This window comes from Lathamus discolor, chromosome 1, assembly GCF_037157495.1.
Source record: "Lathamus discolor isolate bLatDis1 chromosome 1, bLatDis1.hap1, whole genome shotgun sequence".
NCBI lineage: Eukaryota > Metazoa > Chordata > Aves > Psittaciformes > Psittacidae > Lathamus > Lathamus discolor.
In genome coordinates this window covers 89,117,070-89,141,691 of record NC_088884.1, presented here as the reverse complement: position 1 = coordinate 89,141,691, position 24,622 = coordinate 89,117,070, and the positions used below count along the sequence as shown (strand labels likewise).

Sequence of the window (24,622 nt, the reverse complement as noted above, 5' to 3'; positions counted from 1 at the left end):
TAGACAAAATTAAATGTGTAATTATGGTGAGTTCTGCATTTTCTAAAAACAGGTGGTAGATCAGATTCAATGGAAAATCAAGATTGTTAGTGGAAAATAAGATTATATTCTATGATGATGAAAACTATACATAGCTTTGTTATCATACAAGGCAAAGAAAGGGATCTGGCAGAAGAGAGCTAAAATCACCTCATAAAAAAAACCCAAGACAACTCTGTATGAATCAAGCAATACAGTATACAGTTACTAGCACAGGGTTTTGACAAATAGATTCGGGGATGAGCTTTTACTGGCTTGAGAATCCCCTATGTCCTTCATTTGGAAGACACAATGAACAGGTGTTTGTAATTAAAATCATACGTATCCATGGCACATGTAATGTCATGTAAATCATAAATTCAGCATGTAAGGGTTGTTGTAGAAAAAGCAGAATCTCAAATACTGATAATCTGGAGAATTATGTCTATTGAACTGGTCCTTACCAAAAAACTAGCCAAATCCTGTGAGATGCCTTGGATATGAACAAGTTTAGTCTCATAGGCAAATAAAAATATTTTCTCCATTTTCGTGTGGAATTCTGCTTGGTTTATTAGCTTTTGTGCAGTATGGGTCTGTATTTGGCTAGAATGTTAGGCCTTGCAAGAAGATACACAGGCAGCAAACTTGAAAATCAGTAGTGCCTTGGGAATGAGTTTTGTTGTACTAATATTCCTTGTACTCATTTTTTTTTTTTTTTTCTGTTTTTAACTTTAGTCAGGGTCTTAGGGATAAAATGACTAGGTAAGAATTGAAATAGTTCATAGTGTCTTGTGAGGTGAAGAATGTTTCCTTATGTAAGGATGGCTTTCCTTGTTTCTGAATAGGATTACCCAGTGATCACTCTATTAGGATGAAGACATATGTGACTGATAGTTCTTTCCAATGGAATTTGATTTATAGTCTGCCAGGTAACCTGCAGTCACCATAAGAATTTAACTAGCCAGTAAGAGATTGTGCCAATTTATCTGGAAAAAAAAAAAAAAAAAAGGAACTTCCTTAAAAGCTGATAAACAGTCACCTTTTCTTATATTTTTTTAACTTGCATTTTCATGGACATTTCTAGATTTAATCTGAATAACCATCATCTGCATGACTTCCTTCTGACAGAAAAACAGGCCAGGTCATCTAAAGAATGCCCCAGTGGACTGCTTTGTTGGGTGGTATTGTGTTTGGAGACTAGATACATTGGGTACAACTAACACATTCAGTAAGATCTGTATTGCTGAAGATAATCTGCAATTCCTTACATCTGGAAGCATAATTTTGCTAAAATATAGGCGTATAATAATGCAGAAACTGAGAGAAGATCAATATTGCCTTGTTTTTCATTGCAGTTAATTTATTTTTGGTAGTGGTGTTCCTAGACTGGAAATCTAAGTCTGATTATTTCTAAATTCAAGTCAGGTCCATATTTGATATTCATGTACTGATTTCTGTCACTACTTTAGTGTTCCCCCCCTTCAAACTAACAAACACAAACTTTAGAATTAAGGCAACATCTAGTCACTACAGTTCATCGTTCACTTACTGGACAGCAGCAGCCCGACATAGTGGTGCTTTCTATTATTTTCCCTTCATATTTAATTCTTGGAGGTACATCTTTTGACAAGCATATACTAAAAAGAAGGTACAAACCCCACATCATATGGGAAATAAGAAGTGCAAATGGTTAATAATTATTTTACAAGAAGATCAGAAAAAGAGGGGCAGAGTTCTTCCATTTCTTCACAGAAATCAAGAGAGAAGGAAAATAAGAGTGATATGCTATCAGAGTTATGACCACAAATTGTGTTACGGTAATCTTGTTGTAAAACATTGATTATAATACTGTACCAGCACTCAAAGTTTTATGCTGCAAAACAAACCAGCACCACATAGAGTGATTTATTTGTTCTTTTCCGTTGCCTCATGTGAATGTTTTCAGAGAGAAGGATCTTTTCTACAATAGTTATTGAAGGGAGAGCGATTCTCAGATGTCAAGAAGAAGAAAGGCAGTTAAGAGCTGTCTCGTTTGGGTTAACATTGATTTTAAAAATGTGAACTATTTATAAACTGGTTAGTGAAGAAAACATTTATTGCACCACAGGCATTTTTGCTATTTATAGGCTGTATATTAATAAAAGCTAAAGCAAATGTAATATTACTTCCAAAAGATACTATTTTGATGTATACATAAATGAATATAAACACAGTACTTATAAAAGGTTTATGCAAATATAGATCTATTTAGTGTAAGTAAGAATGTAAATGTATACCTTTGTTTCAATAGTATCTATTCAATAGCCCAGAAAAATTGGTTATTTGGAACTTACTGCTATTTCAAATTTTGTGATACAACTTGAAAAGCTGAAAGACAAAAAGAGCAATACTGAATTTCATTAAATAGTGCAAATTTTAAAGGCATGAGTTGAAAAGATACTTTTCATCTTAGAGACCAAATGGGAGTTCAAAATACTACTTAGTGAAATGATTTCACAATAACTTTTTCTGTCTCAGGTGACAAATCTCCATAGTAAGTGAAAACTGCTCATATGTTTACAGGCTGAAACTGCCTTTTCAGCGGCTAGAGAGGCATGTATTACATTTTCAAAAACAAGCAGGAGTTCTATTTTCTAAAGTGGGTTGGACTCCTAATAGCCCAGTGAAACTCTGCAAACGTACACTCCCAGCTGATTAAGTTGCTTGAAAAAAAATGACCTAGGTGTCTAAGTCATTAAGGCAGTTTTTTATTTTTATCCTTTCATTATAGGCTCTTAGTCCCATATCAAAACATGTTCAAATCTGAGTTAACATTAGCACCTGACCAATGTTTACCAAAAAGAGGACAAAGAAGGAGGAAGTAGATAAAACAAATGTAATGTCTCAAGAAATTACTGTGTTTTTAAAAAGCCCAGAGTGATGCATTTCTCATTTTGCTTTCTATGGGCTTGTGATGGCTACTGTGGTTAGAGACCAAACCACTGAGAAAACAGTAGGACAAAATATGAAATACTTGATTTTTATGCCTTTTAATTCTATCATTCTTCCAATATTTTTTTTTAAAAAAACAAGCATTTCAGATTTTTAAACTGAACTGTTTATAGAAGGGAGACATATTGTTTATTTTATTACAGCTTTTTTCATCCCAAACCATTTACAGTTTAAACTTTATGTAATGAAAAATAATTTCTCTCTGAAATGCTGCCAGCTCTGGAGTAAATGCAACAGCGATTATACAATACAAATTAAAACCAAAAAAAAAAAAAAAAAAAAAAAAGGAAAAAGGAATAAAATGGAAAAGTCATATTTATTTGAAGCTCTGGAAATAATTTATAACAGGCTAAAATTGGAATGCAGTATTTTGGTTGGTAATGGCTGGGGAGGCAGAGAATTTTACCTATCTAACAACTAAAGCCATGTCAGGGGCTGTACTGAGGCTAGAAATAAATTAAAATCACATAGTTCATGTCTGATCCTAGCTTCCTCAAAGCTGTCTTTTCAGTGCTTGCTTTCAAAAATTAATGGGGAATTTCAGAACTGGAACCTAGATTATTCTAAGTTTAGATAGTTTATAACTGTGGTTTTATTTCAAGTAAGAATAATTGTGATATCATTGTTGGTATACAAACTAATGAAATGACAAATGGCTACTGTCAAACATATAAGCTTTGTGACAAATTCTGCTTCTCACAGTAAAGTCCTTTTTGATTGTCAAGTAATGATAGAAAAGAAGATAAGTAGATAAGTAGAATTAGGCTTTCACTACTGTAGATTGCCTAATAGTGCTGCTAACTTGTATTAGTCATTGAGCTCAGTTTGCGCCTGTGTAAATGAGAGAAAATTAGTGCTATTACCATATATCTTTATCCATATATGATTATCAAAATACAATACAGTTATGTCTATAAAAAGTGAATAGATGGAAACTTTTTTCACCTCTTAGCTTTCATTGGCATATTAGCCAAGGCATATTAGCTTTCCTTGGAACAGTTTATTTTTTGTAAGAAGAATATCTGCTGCCACCTTCTGGACTTGTGTATTACACAGCTTAGAGGAAGGCTTTAGAAGATGAAGCCTTGTGAATGAACATTTGAAAAACAAGGGCAAATTGTTCCTAATTTCTGACCTTGCTATTTTGTATAAACAATGAAAGGCTTTGAAGTTGTTATAAAGTCTAATGATAATTTTTTCTAAAATCAAAGAAAAGAAATATGTGTGATATTGTAATACTTGAAGATGTTGCTGCTTAACATATCCATACTAAAAGAGAAATTATCCAGTTCTTTATGATTTTCTTATAAGGTCTTTCAAACTGAAATTTTCTGGTGCAGTTATTTGGGGTTTTTTTCTTATTTATGTCATCTGAAATAATTCAACCATTTCAGATGCATTTCAATCAGATGAACTTATATAGTTCAGCCATTTCAAAGAGTGAGAGTAGGGAAAAATACATGTCAGTGACAAAAAATTCTAGCATCTTTTTCCGTGAAAAGTGGTACCATTACATGCTTTAGAACTAGTTTTAGACTGATCTTTCTGTCTGACGGGTCTCATTTCCATGCAGACTTTCCTTAGTATATTCAAGCTAAGAGCCTTATACAGGCTCAGTGGGAGCACCTTGCATTTTACACCTAGCTCTTGAGAACTCTGTTATCAGCGATAATACTGTTAGAACTTGTCTTTGGACACCACACAGTAGAACAAAGAGGCTCTCCTTATGCTTATACTACCACATAAGTTTGTGAAAGTTTCAGGTGGACTGAAATTGAGAACAGTTAGGAACAGAGTTTTTCCTTTGAAAACTGCAGAGAATAACAGGAGACTGGATTAGCATGCTTAATAAAGTCTTTGCCTGCCTTACTCAAGGAAGCAGGTGTTAAAACCATGGAAGTAGTATCATGTGGTTTGTCTTAGCTTGCAAAGAAAGAGTTCTTCTGTAGAGATACTTCAGACACCATATTTCACTGAGCTTCAGGATTTTTCCTGCTTTTTAAATCATTTGATGAAAAACCAAAAGTGCTTCCTGTACTAAATAACCAACCTGAAAAGCACTTGCCAGGCATAGCTCCCCAGTGATTCCAACTCCTCCCTTAGCTAATCACATGCAAAGGTAATGTTTACTATAAAGTAAGAACAGCTGTTGTCATGGTGCTGTGAACTTGTGATGGTGGCACCAGGTGAGCTATACGAAATTACCAGGCTCTCATATTTTCTCCAGAAACCTACCAGCAAAGAAGTAATTCAGAGCTTCTGAATCTACAGGGTTTTGAGGATCTTGTCAAGTTTCTTCTTTGTATAACATTTCTATTTCAAGCTGAGTACAGTCATTACAAAATAACATTATGCCAAGCTGTGTAACTAAGATCTGCACTTGCCATGCTGGATGTATGACTTCAGACAAAGAAAGATGTATCAAGTTTTCTTAAAAAGGCAAGACTGGAAGAGTGGATCTTTTCTGAACTGATTTTTTTTTTCTTTTTTTTTTTTTTTTTCCCATAAGGCTATAAAATGTGGAAAAGGATTTTGGTAAAAGAGAGGAGAAAGACTTTGTGAATTATTAGTTGCAAAGAGTGCTGTCGTTTCACTGGTATTTCCCTACCTCATAGTGAATTCCCCACCGGGAGGCTGGAGCAACAGAGCATGGCAGCAAGGCTGGTCCTTTGTTGAGGTGTTGTCCTGGATACTTGATAAACATCGCTCCTCCCAGATCACATCAGCTACTGTCAAATTCTCTTCATAATTGTTTATAATCTTTTATCAGTGTTTACCTTAGCACTTTCTAAAACTCTTATGTATAGGAGTATCTAGGACAATATCTTTGTAGATCTGTTACCTCTCAGAGCAATTGTAGGACCTGCTTCTTTTTAAAGCTCACTTTTTAATTTTTGCTGGATATTAGCATTTCGGTTCTTTCACAGTATCTCTTTGTAAATAGTAGTGGAAAAAAAATTCATGCCCAGTGGTGTGAGCACTCTGTCATCCAAGAATAATCTAGAAAACTTCAACAAAAGGCTGGAAATAGTTAGCCTTCTCTGTGCAGAATAATTAAACCCTTTCTTTTCTTTCACCTTGAGTATTTCATGAACCTCTGTTAATGAGCAATATGATTATCCTGCTCAGTCTCTGCTGTTTTTCTGGATTTTCTTCCCCAGTGCTTGGCTTCCTCTAATCCTAGTAGTTTTTTCTCCCATAATTGCTGCTCTGCCCCTTAGCCCTAATTTTCCTACCTGAACAACACACCAGCTCCTCACTTCCTAAGATTGGGAGCCTGCTGATACCTCAGATATCTTATTATTTCTTTACTAAAAATGCATACAGATTTGTTTGAATTCTGAGCATTCATTTTAGTGTGAATAATGACAGCACTCTGCCCAAAAGAAAATAAATTCATTGCCGTGTGATTGCTGTGGCGACAGCAAAATGGGTCACTACAGTTTTAGGGCTGATTTTGTGTCTTGACTCTTGAATATCTCATATAAAATAAAATTAGGAATACAAAAGTAAATAAAATAGTAGTAGGTATATAAAATTAGGATCAGTGCAAGAATACTTCAGACAAAACTGAACTGAAGCCTCCTCCTAGTGGCTGATCTCAAAATGGTATTGTCTTGATCTCAGAATGAATTGTCAGTGTGTCTACCAGAGAAGTGGGCATTCCCTGCTGCAAGTCTCGGTATGAGTGTGTTATGAAGTCCCATGCCATCGGCCAGGTACTTTTGGAACCAAGCATCTTATTGTCACTGGATACAGTCACATATCTTAGGACACAGGCAAAACTGTTTCTTCCATAAGAGAACAAAGAGCAAATGAATGAGGTTTACTTGTATGAGATGGTAATATTTATTCAATAAATGTTCCTACAGAAAATAATATTTGAAATATCTTTCTAATTGTTGCATAATATGTAATCTTTTGCTGAGCAGGAACATGGTAAGAGTGGTTACCCTAGAAAATTGGGGGAAAAGTTAAGCAGTTCTCTGTTCAAGAACTAAACTTAGTATTTTTTTTTTTTTTTTTTTTTTGCAATGGGAATTTTAGCTTTTTGTCTAATAACTAGTCATCTCCAAACCAAAACTTTTCAATTGAGTTTTATAACAAGAGGTTTATAACTGAGTCAGAAATTGAAAGTATATAAACTCTTGACTGAGGTAGCTGTTTTCATGAAAACTCTATCTGGATTGTGACACCCAAACTGGTGCAGTATAGTACCTCTGGCATGTGCTATAACTAAATGTGCTATAACCAACATAAACTGTATAAATGCCTCTTTTAATGTGAACATACTATAAGTATTGTTATAACGGGTGGCCTGAAATCACTGTTACGTGTGCTTACATAGTGAACTTAACAACTGGGTCTTGGTAACCTTGTCATATTATGTAAAATAATTCAAATAGCTTTTTCAGAAAACCATTTACTAAAGATCACTGCCTTTTCAAAGTGAAATTTCAGGTGGCTCCTCTCTACATAAACCATTCATTTTCTTGACATTTCAACTATGTTTGACACAATGGTTAGGTTTTAATTTGAACCTGTGACAACAAACAGCTCAACTTTCCCCTAAGTGTCTGCTTCACAAGAGACTGCATTTTGGATAAATCTGTTACTTTAAGTAGGCTAGTTTTCTGAAATTTTCTTGAGAATTACACACTTACCTGATTAGTAAAAGGAGTCTTGAAGCCAACTTGGGTCCAAGCAGCATGCATGTAGAAGGATGTGTATATATGAAACTGAATTCAGAGCTGGACTTTGAATGGGATTTTCAAAAGATCTTAGCTGAGTTACTATTGTCACTGTGGCTTTTGCTTTTAACTCTTACTGATGCTTAAAAAAATCTTTCTGTCATTGCTATAGTTCATATGAAATACTTGTATTTAAATTTGTGATCAAAATACAAATTTTCAGCATAAATGCTCTTCCTTTTCTTTTGAACAAAGTAAAAAGAAGATAGGCTAGTAGCTATATTTTATACTGCTGTTACAGAAGCTGACTTCTTTCTTATTGCTGTAAACATGAGTGTGATTTAGTAGACTTTCTAACTGAACATTTGGGTTGTGCTGAAAATTAATGAAATAGCAAAATTATTTTAAAGATGACAGCTATGAATTTCTGTCTTTCAGGTGAATTTAGTTCTAGACAGATCACTCAGGAAACAGAAAGTTTCTGTTTCAGTCCACAGCTCTCATCTAACTCCTATTACTTGACTTCTGTCTTTCTGGACAGCTGATTTCCTTTGCATATGTCTCAGCTTTACCTCTTGTTTCTTCTGCTGCTGATCAGAATAATAACACTTATTATTTCTTACTTGCAAAGTGGTATGCCGTATACGCGTATATATGCTAGAAGTTAGATTTCCCTAATCTCCACCTTTCACACAGGATACTCAGTCGCTGGTGATGAGTTCCAGAAATTACCAACCCGAGCCTAATAGGAACTGGTGGCCATGCTATGTGAGCTGCTGTGTCTTAATAGCCACATGCATCAACATCAACACTTGTGGTGGAAGTACAAAAGTGCTAAAAATTTCCTCATTGAGGAAATATTCTTGTGGTGGCAGGGTGAACAAGTACAGAAGTGTGATTATAATTTACAGATGTATTTTACATTAGGAGACTGTGAGTAAAACCATGTATGGCAATATGAGGCTGATTGGATGACTGTGTACCTCTCTAGCAACATGACCTATCTTTGGTAGGGTATCTTTATTCCAAGTAGATACTAGTATCTTAAACTTCTACCTAAAATAGTGTATGCAAGTTCAGATATCTTTTACTGAGGAGAAGAAGGGAGTGAGGAAAGGGAAGGGGAAAGGGAAATGTAAAGGGAAAGAGAAAGGGAGGGAAGAGATTTCATATTAAGAGGATAGCATAGAAAATAGATTTCCTGTACTGTCAGCCTGTACAAGAAACAAAAAATAGCAACCAAACCAAAGAAAATAAAGCCAAACAGGCAGAGAGGAAAGGGACAAGTTTAATGATAGAAGAAAAATACAGATACTGACAGTGGAAAAGAGATAGAAGGGAGATCTCCAAAGGATTAAAATTTTGCTTTCTGTTTCCAGGTAAATGCAGTGTAATACTTGCTTGGGGTTTTCAAAGTATTTTTTCCCAAAATAATTTCCTGTAATTCTCTTGAATTTTAAGAGGGAGATGGATCAGTTGGTCATTTTCTAATGCAATCAGTATCCCAATCCAAAATATAAAGGGGAGAGTAGGTTTTTGGAGGTCCAAAATAGAAAGGAGTGATTTTTATTGGCTTGATTAGACTTTGATTCCAGCCTGCTTTCTGCATGTACAACCAAATGCTTCTCAACTTCGATTGCAGTTTCAGTTACCGTCATGGACCAGAATAAGGAGATGCTGTTCATTCTGGGGAATATTTTCTTCATCAAGACAGATAGTTCTGCTAAAACCTTACGATATAGAACATCCACAGTCTGGCCTGTAGCTACCTTAATGGTAGTTTAAATAAATATATCAACAGGTTCTGCTACTTTTATTCACACAGTGGTGCTTTAAAATCTTTAGCTTCACACTTGGGATGAATTTTGATACCCTTAGTTGTGTGAAACAAAATCTTGTTTCAGACCTAGCACCGCTGGTGGTAACAGGACTACTTACTGGAAAAACGTGCTAAACTATTAAAATATAGCTCCTTGATTTCAGCAAGACTGTTTACTCACTGCAGTATTACACAGTAGGTTTTAAGACTACAGACTTAATAATTTTCTACAGTAGCAGTATTTCAATCCTTAGTCTCCAATATGACAAGGAATAGGTGAAAGTATAAGACCAGAGTAAAAAGTTTTAAAGTGTGAAGAAGCACTGTAAAGCTTCAAGTGAAAATAATAAAATGTGTATGAGAGGACACATGATCACAGTTATGATTTACTGTTAAGTGTTAATTTCTATGGCATATACTACTATGGTTGCAAGAATCAGTACCCTTGACTATATGTATCCCTTCAGTTCTCAGTCACTTTGCTTTCACAAGAAGCTATTTAATAATTTCAAGAAGCTGGAAATTCCAGCTCATCTCTCTGTTCAATAATTTTGGTTTACTGGCTTTTATCTTACTTGCTGGATTGAAGGCAAACTTTGGCTAAAAACATGTCTGCACTTGGGATGTCAGATTTCCCCAAAATGGGAAATCTTTACCAGTTTTTCCAACAGTCATCCCGCCTCTTTTGAAGTCTTCAGAACACTTCACTATCTCATGCAGCACATTCTCTGTGAAATGACAGAGGCAGGTCATGATTTTGGATCACAGCTGATCCACATAGCTTGCAAACGAAGCCACTGGTAGGCCATCAGATTCCTGTGGAAGGACCTTTGAGCCAAGACAGATTCTGACTTAATTCAGTGGTGCTCTGTGCAGGTCAAAGGTCTATCCAGTTGTATTCCATTACTAATCAGTCAGAGTCTAACACTGTATCTATTTTATGCTATGTTAGTAGTATGTGTTACTATTAATATTATTTAATAAGGCACTTCTTTAAAAATAAAAAAGTCCTCAAATCCCTAGGTCATTAGAACATAGTTGGGGAGGGGAGGCAGAAAGACAGAAAGTTCTTCTCTATTAATTTGACATATCAGGAATATTGTTTACTGTTATTTCTGATGTAGGAGTCCTAAAGCAAAAACCTAGTGTCCTGCTTACTTAGTACAATGGTATCTGTTCATTTCAGGATGTTCTGTGTATAAAGCATCTGGTAATAGGCATGAAAGTGCTAAAGTTTGTATCTATTTTAATTCCTTAAAAAAGTGCAAATATTTTGGACCCAGATTTAAGGTGATATATCTGACATTAAGGAAGCTAAGGAATACTATTGGCATTGTTTGTGTGCCAGGTTAACACTGCAAACAATTGATTGCAAGCAAAACGGACACTAAGTTTCAGCTATAAGGGCTACTCTTCAATAATGGATGGCTTCCACACCTGTGCAATGACACCAGCTTTCTTTGCTGAAAATTTTGGCCTTGGAGCAGTAAACAAAGAGGATGTGGTGCTTTCTGGCTTAGAAAATGCAGAGTAGCTTGTAGATGCATATGATTCATTTAGTGGGGTAAGGGCATCTGACTGGAACAAAGGCTGTGAAACGTAGGCTGGCACTGAGTACATTGAAGATGCCCGGGCATTAGTAGGAGAGCCAGCACTAGGCAGTCCTAAAGGTAGAGCTTGCTTTGAAGTAGACAACTTCAATGTTTGCTTAGTAGCAAGGCTTTCCTTAGTACTAGGAGGTTGAAAAGTAAATAAAGATGCATCAAGTTGATAAGGTTGATGCTTCATAATATCCAAAGCATTGAGACCTTTCTTAGGTTTTCTTTTTGTGGTTTTGGTAGCAGCAGTGGACTTAGAGGAAGTCTTGGTAGCACCAGGAGGATAAGATGGGCTGTGGATGGGATTATAAGCAACAGGTGGAGGTGCTCGGACATTAGATGAATATTTCCAAGAAGCTGGTAAAGATGGAGTTGGAGACGAGGCTCGTGCCATGTTTGCCTGGACTGTCTCTGAATCTACCACATACTTCTCCATTCGAGAGTGCCTTCTGGCAAATAACTGTGCTCCTTTTCCGCTCATAGCTGGTGGCATCTCAAAGGGTGGCTTTATTTCTTCAGCACTCGATGTGACTGGTGTGGTTGTCTTGGGTGTGTGGTTTGGACTCACTAGGGTTGCCTGAGGCCCTTTGAAAGGACCAGCTAGGTTGAGAGTACCTGGGGGATGGGCAGGAGAATGAGGATACCGTGGAGATTTGAGTGGTGCGGAATATGCTGCCTGAGGGGAGGCTGGTGCTGGGAAAGAAGGAGCCTTGCTAGAATCCACAGCTGGAGGTGACCAAACTGGAGTACCAGCAGTAGGAGAGATCTTGACTGAAGGCTTTGGAGCAACAGGAGGAGGGGCCTTTTGTTTAGATGCTTGAGTCTGCATGAAATTGCAAGCTTCTGCTCCCAAACTGAGGTAGTCTTCTTCAGGTCCTGACTCAAAACCAGTCCCAGTAGTTTTTTTGCCCTCTGCATTGTGTACAAGGGACAGCAGGGCAGGATTAGGACTTACTTTGGGTGCTTCTTTGAAAGTGAACATAGGTTTTGAAGTGCTTCTTCTCTTTGCCTCTTGCAGTATTCCAGTTCTTTTTGCTGGTACCGCAATCCTTTCATCTCGGGATGCTATGTGTTCTGTTGGCTCGCTGGGTGACCACAGAGATGGGGCAGCTCTGCTGGCTACAGGAGCTGAAACAGGTCTGTATAAAGGCTCAGGTGGTGGGCTAACAGAGCAGTAAGGAGGTGGTGCTGGTATATCTGAAAGAGGACTAGTAACGTTTCTTATGGGTGAAAATGGTTCAGCTGCTCGGTTTTGAACCCCAGAAGGGAAGGGTTTTGCTGTTTTATTCAAAGAAGCTGCTCTTTGAGCGTCAGAGGACTGAAAAGAGAGGCTTGCGTCTGGTGCTAAGCCAAAGCCATTTTGTTGTAGCATTTTGCTATGATTCTGGCTCACATCTGTGTAGCTTTTGCTCATGCAGGTCTGCTGTCTTGACATTTCTTCCTCTTTTGTTTGATAGACTGTAGAACGTAGTTTCTGGAAGTTCTCTGACATTGCTTCTCTTCGTTCCTCTGTATGCACTGTGCGTGCCTTCATCTCCTCCTGCTCAGCTGTAATCTGATCCATCCTCTGACGCCTCTTGGCAAACATGAGGGCCCCTTTACCTGTGCTCTCTGGAAGTGTCTGCATCTTGTCTCCACTTTTTATCTTCTTCTCAACCTCAAGTAGACCACTGTCCCAGTCAAATGTCACAATCTTACTGTCGTTGTCAATGTCAGAGAAGAAATCTTCATCTATTTCTGACTCGCTTGTTGGAAGCAAACTCACTTCAAAAGTGTTTTCTTTGTCCCCTTCTTCACCTTCCCCTTCTTCACCCTCGTCTTCGTCACGTTCTAACTCCCCGGTACCGTAGCTGACTAAAGTATATTTCCTCGCCCTTCGACGACGCTTCTTGAACATCAGCACCCCCTTGGAATTGGGATTGGGTGCTGCTGTCAGCAGCAGTGCAATACTTTTACATTTAGATTTGGCTTCTTTGACCTGCTTCTCTGAAAGACTCTCACTTCGCCGGAGCCCTGTGGAAGGAGTCAAAGTGCACATTAATTGCATGGAGCCCACAAAAATACAGAGACTAACAACAAATAGTTCTGCAATTATCTATACGAAAATTTACCCACTGCCACTTTTCCCATATTAAAACATTTCTTTTATATAGCAAGGTGATTATACTTAAGCCTTTCCCACAACATCAACTGTGTTGTAAATTCTATATCTAGCATTCGTTCGAGTCACACCCATGCAAGTTCAAAGGCCACATCACTTTCTTTAAGACTTTCTTACTTCAACAGGAACATTACCTGTGTCTTTGTTTTTGGCGTCCTTGATTTTTATTCCCATAAGTAATCTCAGCAGCAACAGGCAGACAATATTTTTCCATTTATTTAGTTTCTGTGGTATGGCATTTACCAAATGTTTGACCACACTTCCTAGGCTTACAGTGGACATTCCCAGCCAGCCAGGCTCATGACTGCTCAACATCTGAGACCAAATGAGACTAACTGTATTCTGTCTGACAGTGGTAGCAGCTTCTGCCATTTATGTGTTTACTCATATGAATTACAGAATGTGTATAGTTGCTAAAAGTTGGTATGATTCTCTGTAATAGCTATTTAAAAGCAAGTAAATACCCACAAAGCCATATATAGAAACTATTAGCGTTAACTTTCAGCCTCTTGGAAGACATGGGAGTTTGGCCATGGTACTCAATGAAAGCAGGTTTCAGTGTTTTAACAAGCATTACTTACCTGAAACATAATACAGAATTGTATAGCATATAACAACTTCAGAATGATTATTTTGAAAATGTGGCAGGAATGAATACACATCTAAGATCTGAATGAAGGGGGCTCAACTACTCAAGATTATTCACTAGCATGTATCAATAATATGTATTTCTTAAAGCATAAACTATCTGTTTTCATCAAGTCATGTGGCATGGGAATAGATGCAGCTGTAAAGCTGACAGATGCACTGTACATCAGCATGACTCCTTCCTCATTATGTGACATGGAGCATGTTCCTCATGGGACAGTGCTGGTCAGGTGGTGTCCCTGTTGCCTTCCCTTCCTTATCTTCTACCACCACATCTCATGAATGACAGCCTCAATAGCTTCTCCCTTTAAAAGAGCTAGAAGTTGAAGCTGTCTAAATAAATGATCACCTTCCACTTAATTTACAAAAAAAAAAAAAAAATAAAGCATGCCTCTGATATATGAAAATAGAACAGTAAAAATAGAACAGTAAATTATTTAATATATTTTGCAGGCATAAATAAAGCAAACTCAGTAAGGAAAGCCATGTGATGGATTTTCTATCAATGCTCATTTTAGCCATGTCAATAGATGGAGAGTGATACTTCTCCTATTAAAGACAACTGGAGTTTTGTCATTATGCCAGATGACAGCATGGCTGGGCCAATGGTTCTCACAAGAACCTATAAAAGAGAAAAGAGCATGGCACCCAAACCAGCAGTTTATAGTATTTTATAGTGAGAGAGCCAAATCACAAAATCCTTGGCTCAGTCCTTAGATGATCCAAATGCTTACAATAGTCACTGAGGACATTTTCCAAAAGTATAGGTTTTAGTGTTAAGAGCGCCTCCGCAAACAGAAAGCATGTAAGTTCTGTGCTTTCAAATAATGTACTTGCATCCGCAGTGAGTGTTATTCTGGGAAGGGGATTCATCAGGTACCCATACAGTTCTGCAAAAAGCAAAACTTTCCATTTTGTTAGCATATTTTTCCTTAATTCATTTAGATAGTTACTTAATCATTAATTTCAAAAGGTGTCAGAAGAAATGTTAAATGTTCAGGTAAATATAATCTGATGACTAGTTACAGCAAAAAAATATTTTGAAGAGATCAAGCACCTATAATAAATGCTCTTCTCTAGTTTAGTCCTAACTGCTGCATTGTAATTTTTAATTTAAGAAAATCCACACATACTGTTTGCTGCACACAGGTTATTCCCCTATGCTTGGGAATTTGTTTTCTCTAATGTGTAGACAGTATTTTACAAATAATAATAATACTAAAAGCAAACACTTTCATAGATTACATTAATGGTTCCTAAAGGTATGTCCTGCCACTAGATTAGGAGTTGAGATTGTCATAGATGAAGTGGGAAGAGGACAGAATCTATATCCTGCTTGAGAGAAGAGTCTATAGTGTAATATGTAATTCATTCCTTGTACTTTTGCCTCCAGAAGGCAGGCAAGTAGTTCTCTAAAGAAGACAGGCATAGTCCCACAGCTGGTTCTAACTTCACAGCCAAAATGTAAAGCATGTGCACATTTCTTTTATGCTTCATTCAATATGCCAAAGATATGTGGATTGCATACAGACACTTAGGCAACAGTAACTGTTTAATCCACTTGCCAATAAGATACAAATGGTTATCATGCTAAAAATATGCTTACAGAGGAATTAGTGGGGGGTTAGCAGACTAGTTCCAACACTGCGCATGAAATAGCTTGTTGCTACAGTATATCACTGCATGCATTCAAGCACCTTTGACATACTGCTGCTAAATCCCCAGACAGGATTCTTAACATTGTTGGGAAAGAGCGACCAGCCAATAGAAAGATCCCAAATGAATAAAATAGTAAATAAATAAATAGATAAATAAATAATGAATATTTACAGTCAGTGAATGAATATTGTATCCAGTTGCAAGTTTAGTTACATGTAAACTTCTTGGACACATTTTGAAGCTCATCTCTGGGTATGGGAGTCAGAAGAAATAGCATGTTCACTTTACAGTCTAGAGAAGACTGACAAAACTGAAGGATCATGTAACACACACATGCTAATGTCTGTCAAAATCTCTTCTGCAGGCAACATCGAGCTTTTCTACTAGCTTTTTTTATTAACTTTTAAGAGCAGTGGCATGACTTTGATTTCAGATGATGCGAATGACAACACAAAGTTTTTTCTATAAAAGGAGAAATCCACAGGATTCACTTAGACATGTTCAAGCAACCTGCTTTTTTGTCAATATTCTGCAGATTGCCTCTTGAATATACATTAGAAGACCAGCAGAATTCAGTCTTTTTTGGAGATGCAAGTATTTTTAATTGGACAAAGTCATCTAAGCAAAGTTATTCAGCACAGTTAAGGCATGGGTGTTCTCTTGGCTCATCACCAGAAGCAAAGTATTACCCTGAAAAAAAATATGTAAAGCAAGAACAGAAACATAATTTAGAAGAAAAATAGAGAGGAAAAGTTAGAAAACTGCAGAAGAAAACCCTCTTAACATATTTTTCCTAATGCATTCTAAATTCTGAAATTATGTTTAAAGTTACAAAGGATAGCCTCAGGCAGTGCAAATGATTAGATGAGACAAACTTACTTGCGTGCCTTGCCCTGTGCTTGAGTGGTCTGTGATCCCTTTCCGAGTGCTGGTTGTCTTCTCTCTGCTCTGTGCCTTCTGATGAGATTGCAGAGGAGAGGAGGGAAGGAGGTGCTTCTGACTGCCCTTCCTTCACTTGAGAATTAACACACCCCCTTTCAACCGGAGACCTGGGTACTTCCTTCTCCCTATCTGAATAGTCCAGGATCACCTCCACCCTGGGGAGAGATGGAGCTGTACCCTGAATCCTCTTGATCTCTTTGCTGTTAGAAAACTGGACAACTTTGCTTGACCACTGGATGTTGCCCTCCTTCATGCCCAGGGGAATCGTGATTACAGGGCTAGTCCCATCTTGTTGTACACTGGGTTCTCTTCCTGAAAGGGTGCATTTTTCTGCCCCCAAGAGAGTCACAGCAGGAGCATGGGTGCTTTTGTGCTTCTCATTTAAGAGGGACAACTGCAGCTCAACCATAGTACCTGGCCTTCTTTCTTCTGTCTTCCTTCTGAGAGCAGTCTCATCTGTCACAAGCACTTTGGAGGTGCCTATCACTTTAGGAGTAATTCTTTGGCTTTGTGTGGTCTCTTGTTTTGTTTCAGAAAAGTGTATGTTCCTTTCTCCTGCTCCCTGGTGAGAGTCACTATGTATCTCTGTGATGCATAAATCTCCATGAGGTATCTCTTTTGCTGTGTTAATTTGCATTGTAGTACTCTCCCTATAGTCCTCTTTGTTTATGTTTTCATCTTTTCCGTTTTCTCTTCCAGCACTTAATGCTTCAGTTACTCCAGTGAAGGATCTGCATATATATAAACAAGTAATTCAAGAAATTAAGCTGCTGTAAGCACAGCAATTGTAAGCACAGTTACAAAAGCTATTTCTGTATTGTGGTTTTTCCCCTATATTAATTGTGGTACCTGCTGGCAAGTCCATTAAGATAAAGAAACTTTCCCAGAATATAGAAGTCTTAAATTGGAGCATCTTTGTGTCTTTCAAAATTCCTCAACTTAACAGTTCAGTAAGAGGTAGATTGCACTGTTGTGGTAGAACTATGATCCAATTACCATCCTTCTGCACTGTTGAATTGTATCATTCCTAACATCGGTATGCTTTCACAGACACATTTCTATTAAAGTATTTCCAGACAATGCTGCTGAGACTTCTGGGGCAGAACCTTTTCATATTTCCCATATGCATGAGAAAATTAACTTTGCATGGCAACAGAAGAGTGGTTAATTTGGGGGTCTGTGGCTACTATTACAACTGTTTTAGGCACCATCCTCGTCCCAAGCAGTTTACTCTCTAAGGAATAGAAATGTACTGGATGAGGATCAGAGGGAGGGGAATGAATACCGAAAATACACATTCGAAGAATTCCTGTGAATCATTCTTTATATATCATCCTTATATATCATGGAATAATTAAAACATTCTGGGTGTAAAAATGTAGTGAACTCATACAGTATTTCCTAGTTATTAAAAATACCTATTTCTAACTGGCAAAACTGACTTCCTGAAGCCTACTGCATACCTCAATGTAGCTCCCTTTTTTAAACTATTAATTCTCTTGGCTCAGTTAGGCTGTTTTACTGGTATTAGGCCTCCTGGAGTATATTCTAGCTTCTTTCTGTACTGACTGCTATTAATATGAGAAAAAACCGTTTTCTGTACAGCAAGACTGCAGCATGTTATTAAGGTTTTCTGTTGACTGGAAGGTGGCAAAGCACTTATTCAAATGACAGAAGTGGTAGGTATGTAGAAAAGTATTAATATCAAGTATTGTGGAGGTTTCTGAAACCAAAAGCAGGTCTCAGGTATTCTGAAACTTTGGACCCCCCTACAAAGAGAGACTGGAAGAAGCAACAGAAGAAATAAATCTGTCAGTGCACTAAAGAAACTTCAATGTCACTTACTTTTCTACCTATGCAACATACTGTTTGTAACAGTCTGCCTCAAATAGCACAAAATGTGTAAAGTCCATGAAACATAAAGGTCAGACAGAGTTGAGTGTTGCTGTATCCCATCATATTATGCTATTTGGATGATCAACTATACTGCTCCTAAGTACATATAAATTACAGAAATCTGTAAACATTTCCTTGTAAGATATGAGACCTGGGGCTGGGCCAGCTACATCTAGCCTTTATTGGTAGCTGAGTAACTGTGTATATGTGTGAGACACAAAGATTTCCACCTTAAAAGGCCTTTGCTACTTATGGATATACTTCTACTCTATATATCAATGTGTATCCATGTGTCAAGAGACAGAATACTGTGTCTGATCTCTTTTTTGTCACTTAAGATTCTGGTTTATCACATTACTCTTTTTGTTTCAGGTCTTTCCAGCTCAATGCAGGAACACCCCTGGTATAGTTTCAGAAAAGAATAAATGGTGTCAGCACTTCAGGGTTTGTCTGAGAGTCATTTTTTCCTCCTTATGTGGTGCATTTCATTTTGGTATAAACTGAGCATACTCCCTACTTCCCCCTAGACATTTACTTTCTAGATTCAGCAGTAACCCAAGGATTGCTACCACTGATGTGAAAAGGACAGGTCAAGCATTTCTGTTTCTGCCCTCACTCTTGATGTTTCTAGTACATCTGTTCAACATTTGTCAGGAAGGTTGGTAAGATGCTCCTCCACATGGCATCTGGAGAGTGCCTGCCCTGCAGGATGTCTCTTTCCTCTTATCCTGTGAACCCAAGATTTTGTGGGCACTGCTGGTTACTAACTGACTGTGGTTTACAGGGGATTGGGAAATTTTTTTGTAGACATCAAAGGCCAAGTAGCATTGTAAAAAATACTTTAAAAGCCTAATTTTCCTCCCAGTAAGCTTAGTCAGAGGAGAATTAGGCTGACAATGAATGCTTATGAAAATCTAATGCCTGCAAACAGTTCAGGAACAGTTGGAAGCTTCCCAAGGAGAAAAGATGCTTGGAAGTAAAGATTGTCACTGGAGCACCACTTTCATTAGGCATTATTCTTGCCTCATGATTTCCAGCATTTTCTTGAGATGGCTGCTAACAAGTGGCTGCTCTGGAAAGGATTTGCTTCTCATTGCTCTTGAAGGATGCTAGGACACTTCCTGGAAAATCCTTCCAGTGGTAGTGCTGAGAGGGCTACTACCCATAAAGGAGGTGGCAAGGAAAGAGAAATATTTCTGATAATTCTCTTATACCCTGCAGGATACTTCCAGTAGGGGCTGGGATTTGGGGGAGATGAGCTAGTGAGAAGAAATTAAAAGATTTTCACAGTGAATTCCTTTAGAACATTTTAGTTACTTTCAGAATTCTGATCAACAGCAGTTTTCTTTAGATTTCTAACAGATACGGTTTTATTCCGTGAAACAGTGAATTATGTGGTCTGTTTTGGTTCTGATTTTCAGGATGTGTCTTGTTCACCATACATTCAGAGACAATGGAATGAATGGAAGATGTGCTGTCACTTTCAGCTAGAGCTGTGGCCTTCAGACCAACTCAGATATCAGTCACAGAGCAGCAACAAGCACGAGTCAAAGCATATGGAGCTATTTCTATGGCTGCAAAGAAGACAGCTAGTCAGCTACAAATACCATTTTTACAAGTGCAGTTCAAGTAGTCATGAATTAAAAACATAACAATTCAGATATCACATGAGGAGCATTAAAATGATACACTGCTGAACCAGAATCAAGTGCTATGTGCTGTGGAGAAGGTAAGATGTAGTTCTCAGCTATCACAGTTCCCCTCATCTCATCACATTACCCAGCCCAAGCCAATGTGCACAGACAGGCCATGCAAAATGTCTGTTATAAATAAAATGAATACTCTTTGCGAGCATCTTTGTTTGGAGGCGAAATTGTAACTTTGAACTACTAGACACTTGAGGAAAGTTCCCGTGCACAGGCTGCAGAAACCACAGAGGAATTTCACGTGCTGTTTTGACATCCCTGGTAACCAGAGACGAGTGGGTTTTTTTGCACCAGAGTGCTTTCAGCCTTTACAGTGACACTTCTCTCTTAGCTATTGTGATAAATTGTGACCCCTTCTGTCCTCCTGGTCCTGCCCATTGGAGAGCAGACACGGGGAATTGCAGTAGCTCAGGATAGAGCCATAATTTCTTAAAAGGAGTGTGGAAGTCTCAGGTATTTTCTTACTCTTCTTCCTCTTCCTGAACACAGAAGGTAATTCAGAGTTCATCTTGTCTGAATTCACAAAGTCTGGGAAGAATGTGCTTACTGTGAGTGATTCTGAACTCAAGATTGCATATATTACACTGATGACAAATTACAAACTAGTCATTGGAATAGACTGATGTGCCATGACCGGTAATGCTGGCTTGCTTGCAAATTTACGGGAAGGTTCTCTAAGAAGCTTGAAGCATTTTCAAAGAAGACTGTAATTCATACATCAATGTTTGTAAATGGGGAAGTTGAGACCCAGAGAGCTGTGACTTGCCCTCCTCGTCTAGCGGAGTGATAACAACTACAGAAATAGAATTCATGATTTCCAGACCCTCTCCCCCTCCTGTCTACTAATACATTTTGCCACCCAAGAAGACCATTTGCCATGTCATCATCAAGGCATATCTGTGTAACACACTTCATCCATACAGGCTTTGCTTTTTGTAAGCCTCACTTCCCTATCTATGGACAATAACAACACTTCACTACTTCAAAGGGGTGGAAAGAATAATTGAACTTAAGACTCTGTAGTATGCAGATATGGTAGTGGTCACCTCGTAAATATTAATACTAAAATAAAATCTGTACATTTGGAAACTGTACACTAAATTCTGTGCCTGAACTGTGCTGTTCAAATTATATACAGTAGTTTCAGATCAAATTGTCTTTCTTCTCTCTTCCATACAGACAAGCAGAGTTACAGGCATTAATAAGAGGACCATCAGAAGCTTGCAGTATGTCTGAAAAATGAGTGCATTCAAAACCATCATTTTCATGTGGTTCACAGAACAGAATTGCACAAAATCATTCTGAGCATTCCTGTACCTCTTGATAAGCATCTGCAGGACATCAGTCAGGCTTTCCATCAGAACGATAACTTCAGCATAGGTTAAGTCTCCACAAGGCTTGCCATTGATAGACACCACCTCATCTCCTTCACACAGTCCAGCCTTAGCTGCTTTGCTCTTGCTGCGAACCTACAGTGAGTCAAAAACAAGTTCCAAATTGCACAATTAACGTTCATTTGAAAGCAACAGCAACCATTTCCTCAACTTACTTTTGTCCATACAAAAGAAAAAGGATCAGTAATACTGATCATGAACAAATTTCTAATGCCACAAATAAATAACTTGTCCTGTCCCAGTTGAGGTTAATACTGTTCTGTCTAGTAATAACAAATATAAAACTGCTTTTCTGCTTTACTGAGCTTGTGAGCTAGATGTCAAACAGGCTGGAATGTTTGGTTTTGGTTTTGTTGGGTTTTATTTTAGTTAGCAGAAATGCAAAAAATCTCATAAGTTTCTCCAAAAATGAGGGCCTACTAGAGCTGAAATCCACCAAGATTTTAGAAGATGAGTGAACCTAAGGCTCCTCTAGGCAGGATGACAATATCTGCATGCTGTTGGAGCTGTAGGTATAATGACTTCTGGTATGCTGGACACTTTTCCTTAGATGCCTAACTGTAGGTTTAGTTGCCAAACTATAAACATCTGAATCACAGGGGATCGTAAATCCATGTTTAGCCATCTGAGTAGGTGCCCTGATATGTTAACCTTAGACACTCCTGTTAAGGTTTAACCTTCTCTACTAAATACTCGTTCAAGAATCTTATATGGCTCTGATTTTTGCTGTTTCACTTCTTTTTCCATTGGCAGCATGTTGTAACAACACAGTCTTTGTATTACAAAACCTAGACAGCTCTAACACCACTCAAAAATATGCCATACAGTTGACCACTTTTTTTAAAGTATGTATTTGGGAAACAGTTACGTTCTGTTAACCAGTATGCCTTTAAGAGTCTATTCTAGAATGACATATGCAAATAAAAGGTTCTTTATACTTAATAATTCTAGTAATATAATTCTACCACACTTACAGCAGCAGAGTCATCCCCACTGAATCTAGGAAAGTTGCTTCTGGTCTACACCAGATCTGAGGATGCAACTGACCCACAGACTCATGGAATTATCCTAGGTATACTATTATGCAGCTGGGTTGGTACCTAAGATGAATTTCTGGAGGCAATTTTGAGAAGTTTCTTGGAGTCAAGATGATATGTGGAATAAACATTGAGACTGCATGTTTTTCTGTGGCACAGCTATGTACCTTTGTTGTTTCAATTTACACATACCTATATGTCATATTATGGCTTTTTGAGCAGCTAAGAAACAGAAGCCTGGTGCATACAGAAGCCAGTTTCTGCCTTGCAGAGTTAACATTTACAAATATGGAGTGGTATGCTGCTCTGTTTATCTTCCGTAAGGCAAGAGCATAAACATCCTTGTTCTTTGGGAACAAATTACAGTTTAGACAGTATTAAGAATGTTTTGCTTCATATATGAACTGGGGTTTGGGTTGAGGTTTTGTTATTATTTTTTCAAATAGGAGGGTATACTATTAAAATTTTATAAGACATCTTACGCCTGAATGTAAATATTTAATGATGTGGATGTTAGGAAGAATTTCCAGTGACCCCTTTTCAAAAAACATGTAAACAGCAATTCGAACAACACATGAACTCTGAAATAGCATAATGTGATACCTAGAATGTGAGAAGAAAACTTGTTTCTGTTTCTTAAGTGTCTGAGAATTTGGAGTCAGTTCTGTCATAGATTACCATTACAGCTCTCTCAGGAGAGAAACTGTTACCCATTCCATAACTTTAGGGATTTATGTCAAAAAGCAGAAGTATCATGTTAACTGGTGTACATGAGTTGCTAGACAGTTCAACCGGTTTCACAGTTTTTTAAACAGACTCCTTGGTATGATTTGAATTAAATAGACAAAGGCATGGAATTTCCTTTTCAAGTTCTTGAAAGGACCTCTCAGTCCATTTTGCTGCCTTGTGGATTATTGAAAGATCACAGTTTTGAGGTATTTGGACCTTCATACAAAAACTCAGCCCCTTCTTTGACTGGTCATGCATGATAGATATCACTGTAAGTGGCCATTCCTTCTCTCTCTGGTAGCATTTCAGTTCATACGCACATTAGAGCAAAATTCCTCTCAATATTATACTGACAGGTTTATCTACATAAATCAAACCTTTAACATGATTTTGCCATTGCAAGATCCCACTGCACATGCTGTATGTATTAATAGTTCTCGTGACTGTATGTCAGCCTTCCTCCCAGCCTCCCTCCCAGCCTCCCTCAAAGGCATCTATGCCTCCCAAATTTGAACGTTGTCTATGTATACTGAACTTAGTCAATGCTGTGCATGATCTGCCCATAAGGAGTTTTAGACTTCCAAATTTTTGACAGTATTAATGTGTTGTATATAAATAGTTGTACATAAATACTTCAGATTATTCTGACCCATTTCTTATAATATTCTCCCAATTCAGCTGTTTAGATAGCTGTTGCTAGAGGGTGCAGATAATGCTGGATTACTTGGACAAATTACCTGAAGTATGTAATTTCTTTCTGTTCCCAGATTACTCCTATATCCATAATCCTCCACTATCAGGAGTGCCCCCTGCTGGTTAGAATGTCAAGTACTGAGCAATTCCTCATATCCACAGAGATGTTAATCTTAGAGGAAAGTTCCTTTGTGAAGAATTTAGCCTAGATGTGTGCTGTTTTCTGAGCACCACAGAGCAGCCAGGAACTATCTGTGCAGCACAAGCCCACCCAAGCAGCAGCACTGATGCTCTCTGGACAAAAGGCCAGGGGGCTGGTGCAGGACTCCTCAGTCTCTCATCGGGAACCTATTTCCAAGAAGCTGCTTCAGTAAGGGACTGGAATCTGTCCAAAAATTCTTCAGGAAGGCCTGGAAACTGCAGATGAGTAAGGTCTGGGTGCTAGCATAGGTTATTGAGAGATCACACCCCAAAGACACGGGTATGTGGGAGGAAAAAGCATAGGATAGTAACTTAAAAGGGTTGGTGGTATCTGTGGGGTGCTGCTGGGGCTGGAGTAATCATGGGTGTTTGCAGCACATGGCAACTTCAGTCAGTTTCTTAACCAGTGGAAGATGAATAAATTGAGGCATACACAGTG

The 24,622-nt window shown here is 37.9% G+C and overlaps 1 protein-coding gene across 1 annotated transcript in view; it reads right to left on the bottom strand.

Annotated features, from left to right (window-relative positions):
- SYNPO2 (synaptopodin 2) overlaps positions 1-24,622 on the bottom strand; it is an 88,096-nt gene that overhangs the window by 7,763 nt on the left and 55,711 nt on the right. Inside the window, exons 2-4 of the mRNA XM_065685563.1 lie at positions 21,447-21,598; positions 16,465-17,258; positions 10,957-13,130 (exon numbers count right to left, since the gene is read on the bottom strand). Of these exons, the coding sequence (XP_065541635.1) occupies positions 10,957-13,130; positions 16,465-17,258; positions 21,447-21,598 (3,120 nt within the window). The remainder of the gene's footprint in view (positions 1-10,956; positions 13,131-16,464; positions 17,259-21,446; positions 21,599-24,622) is intronic.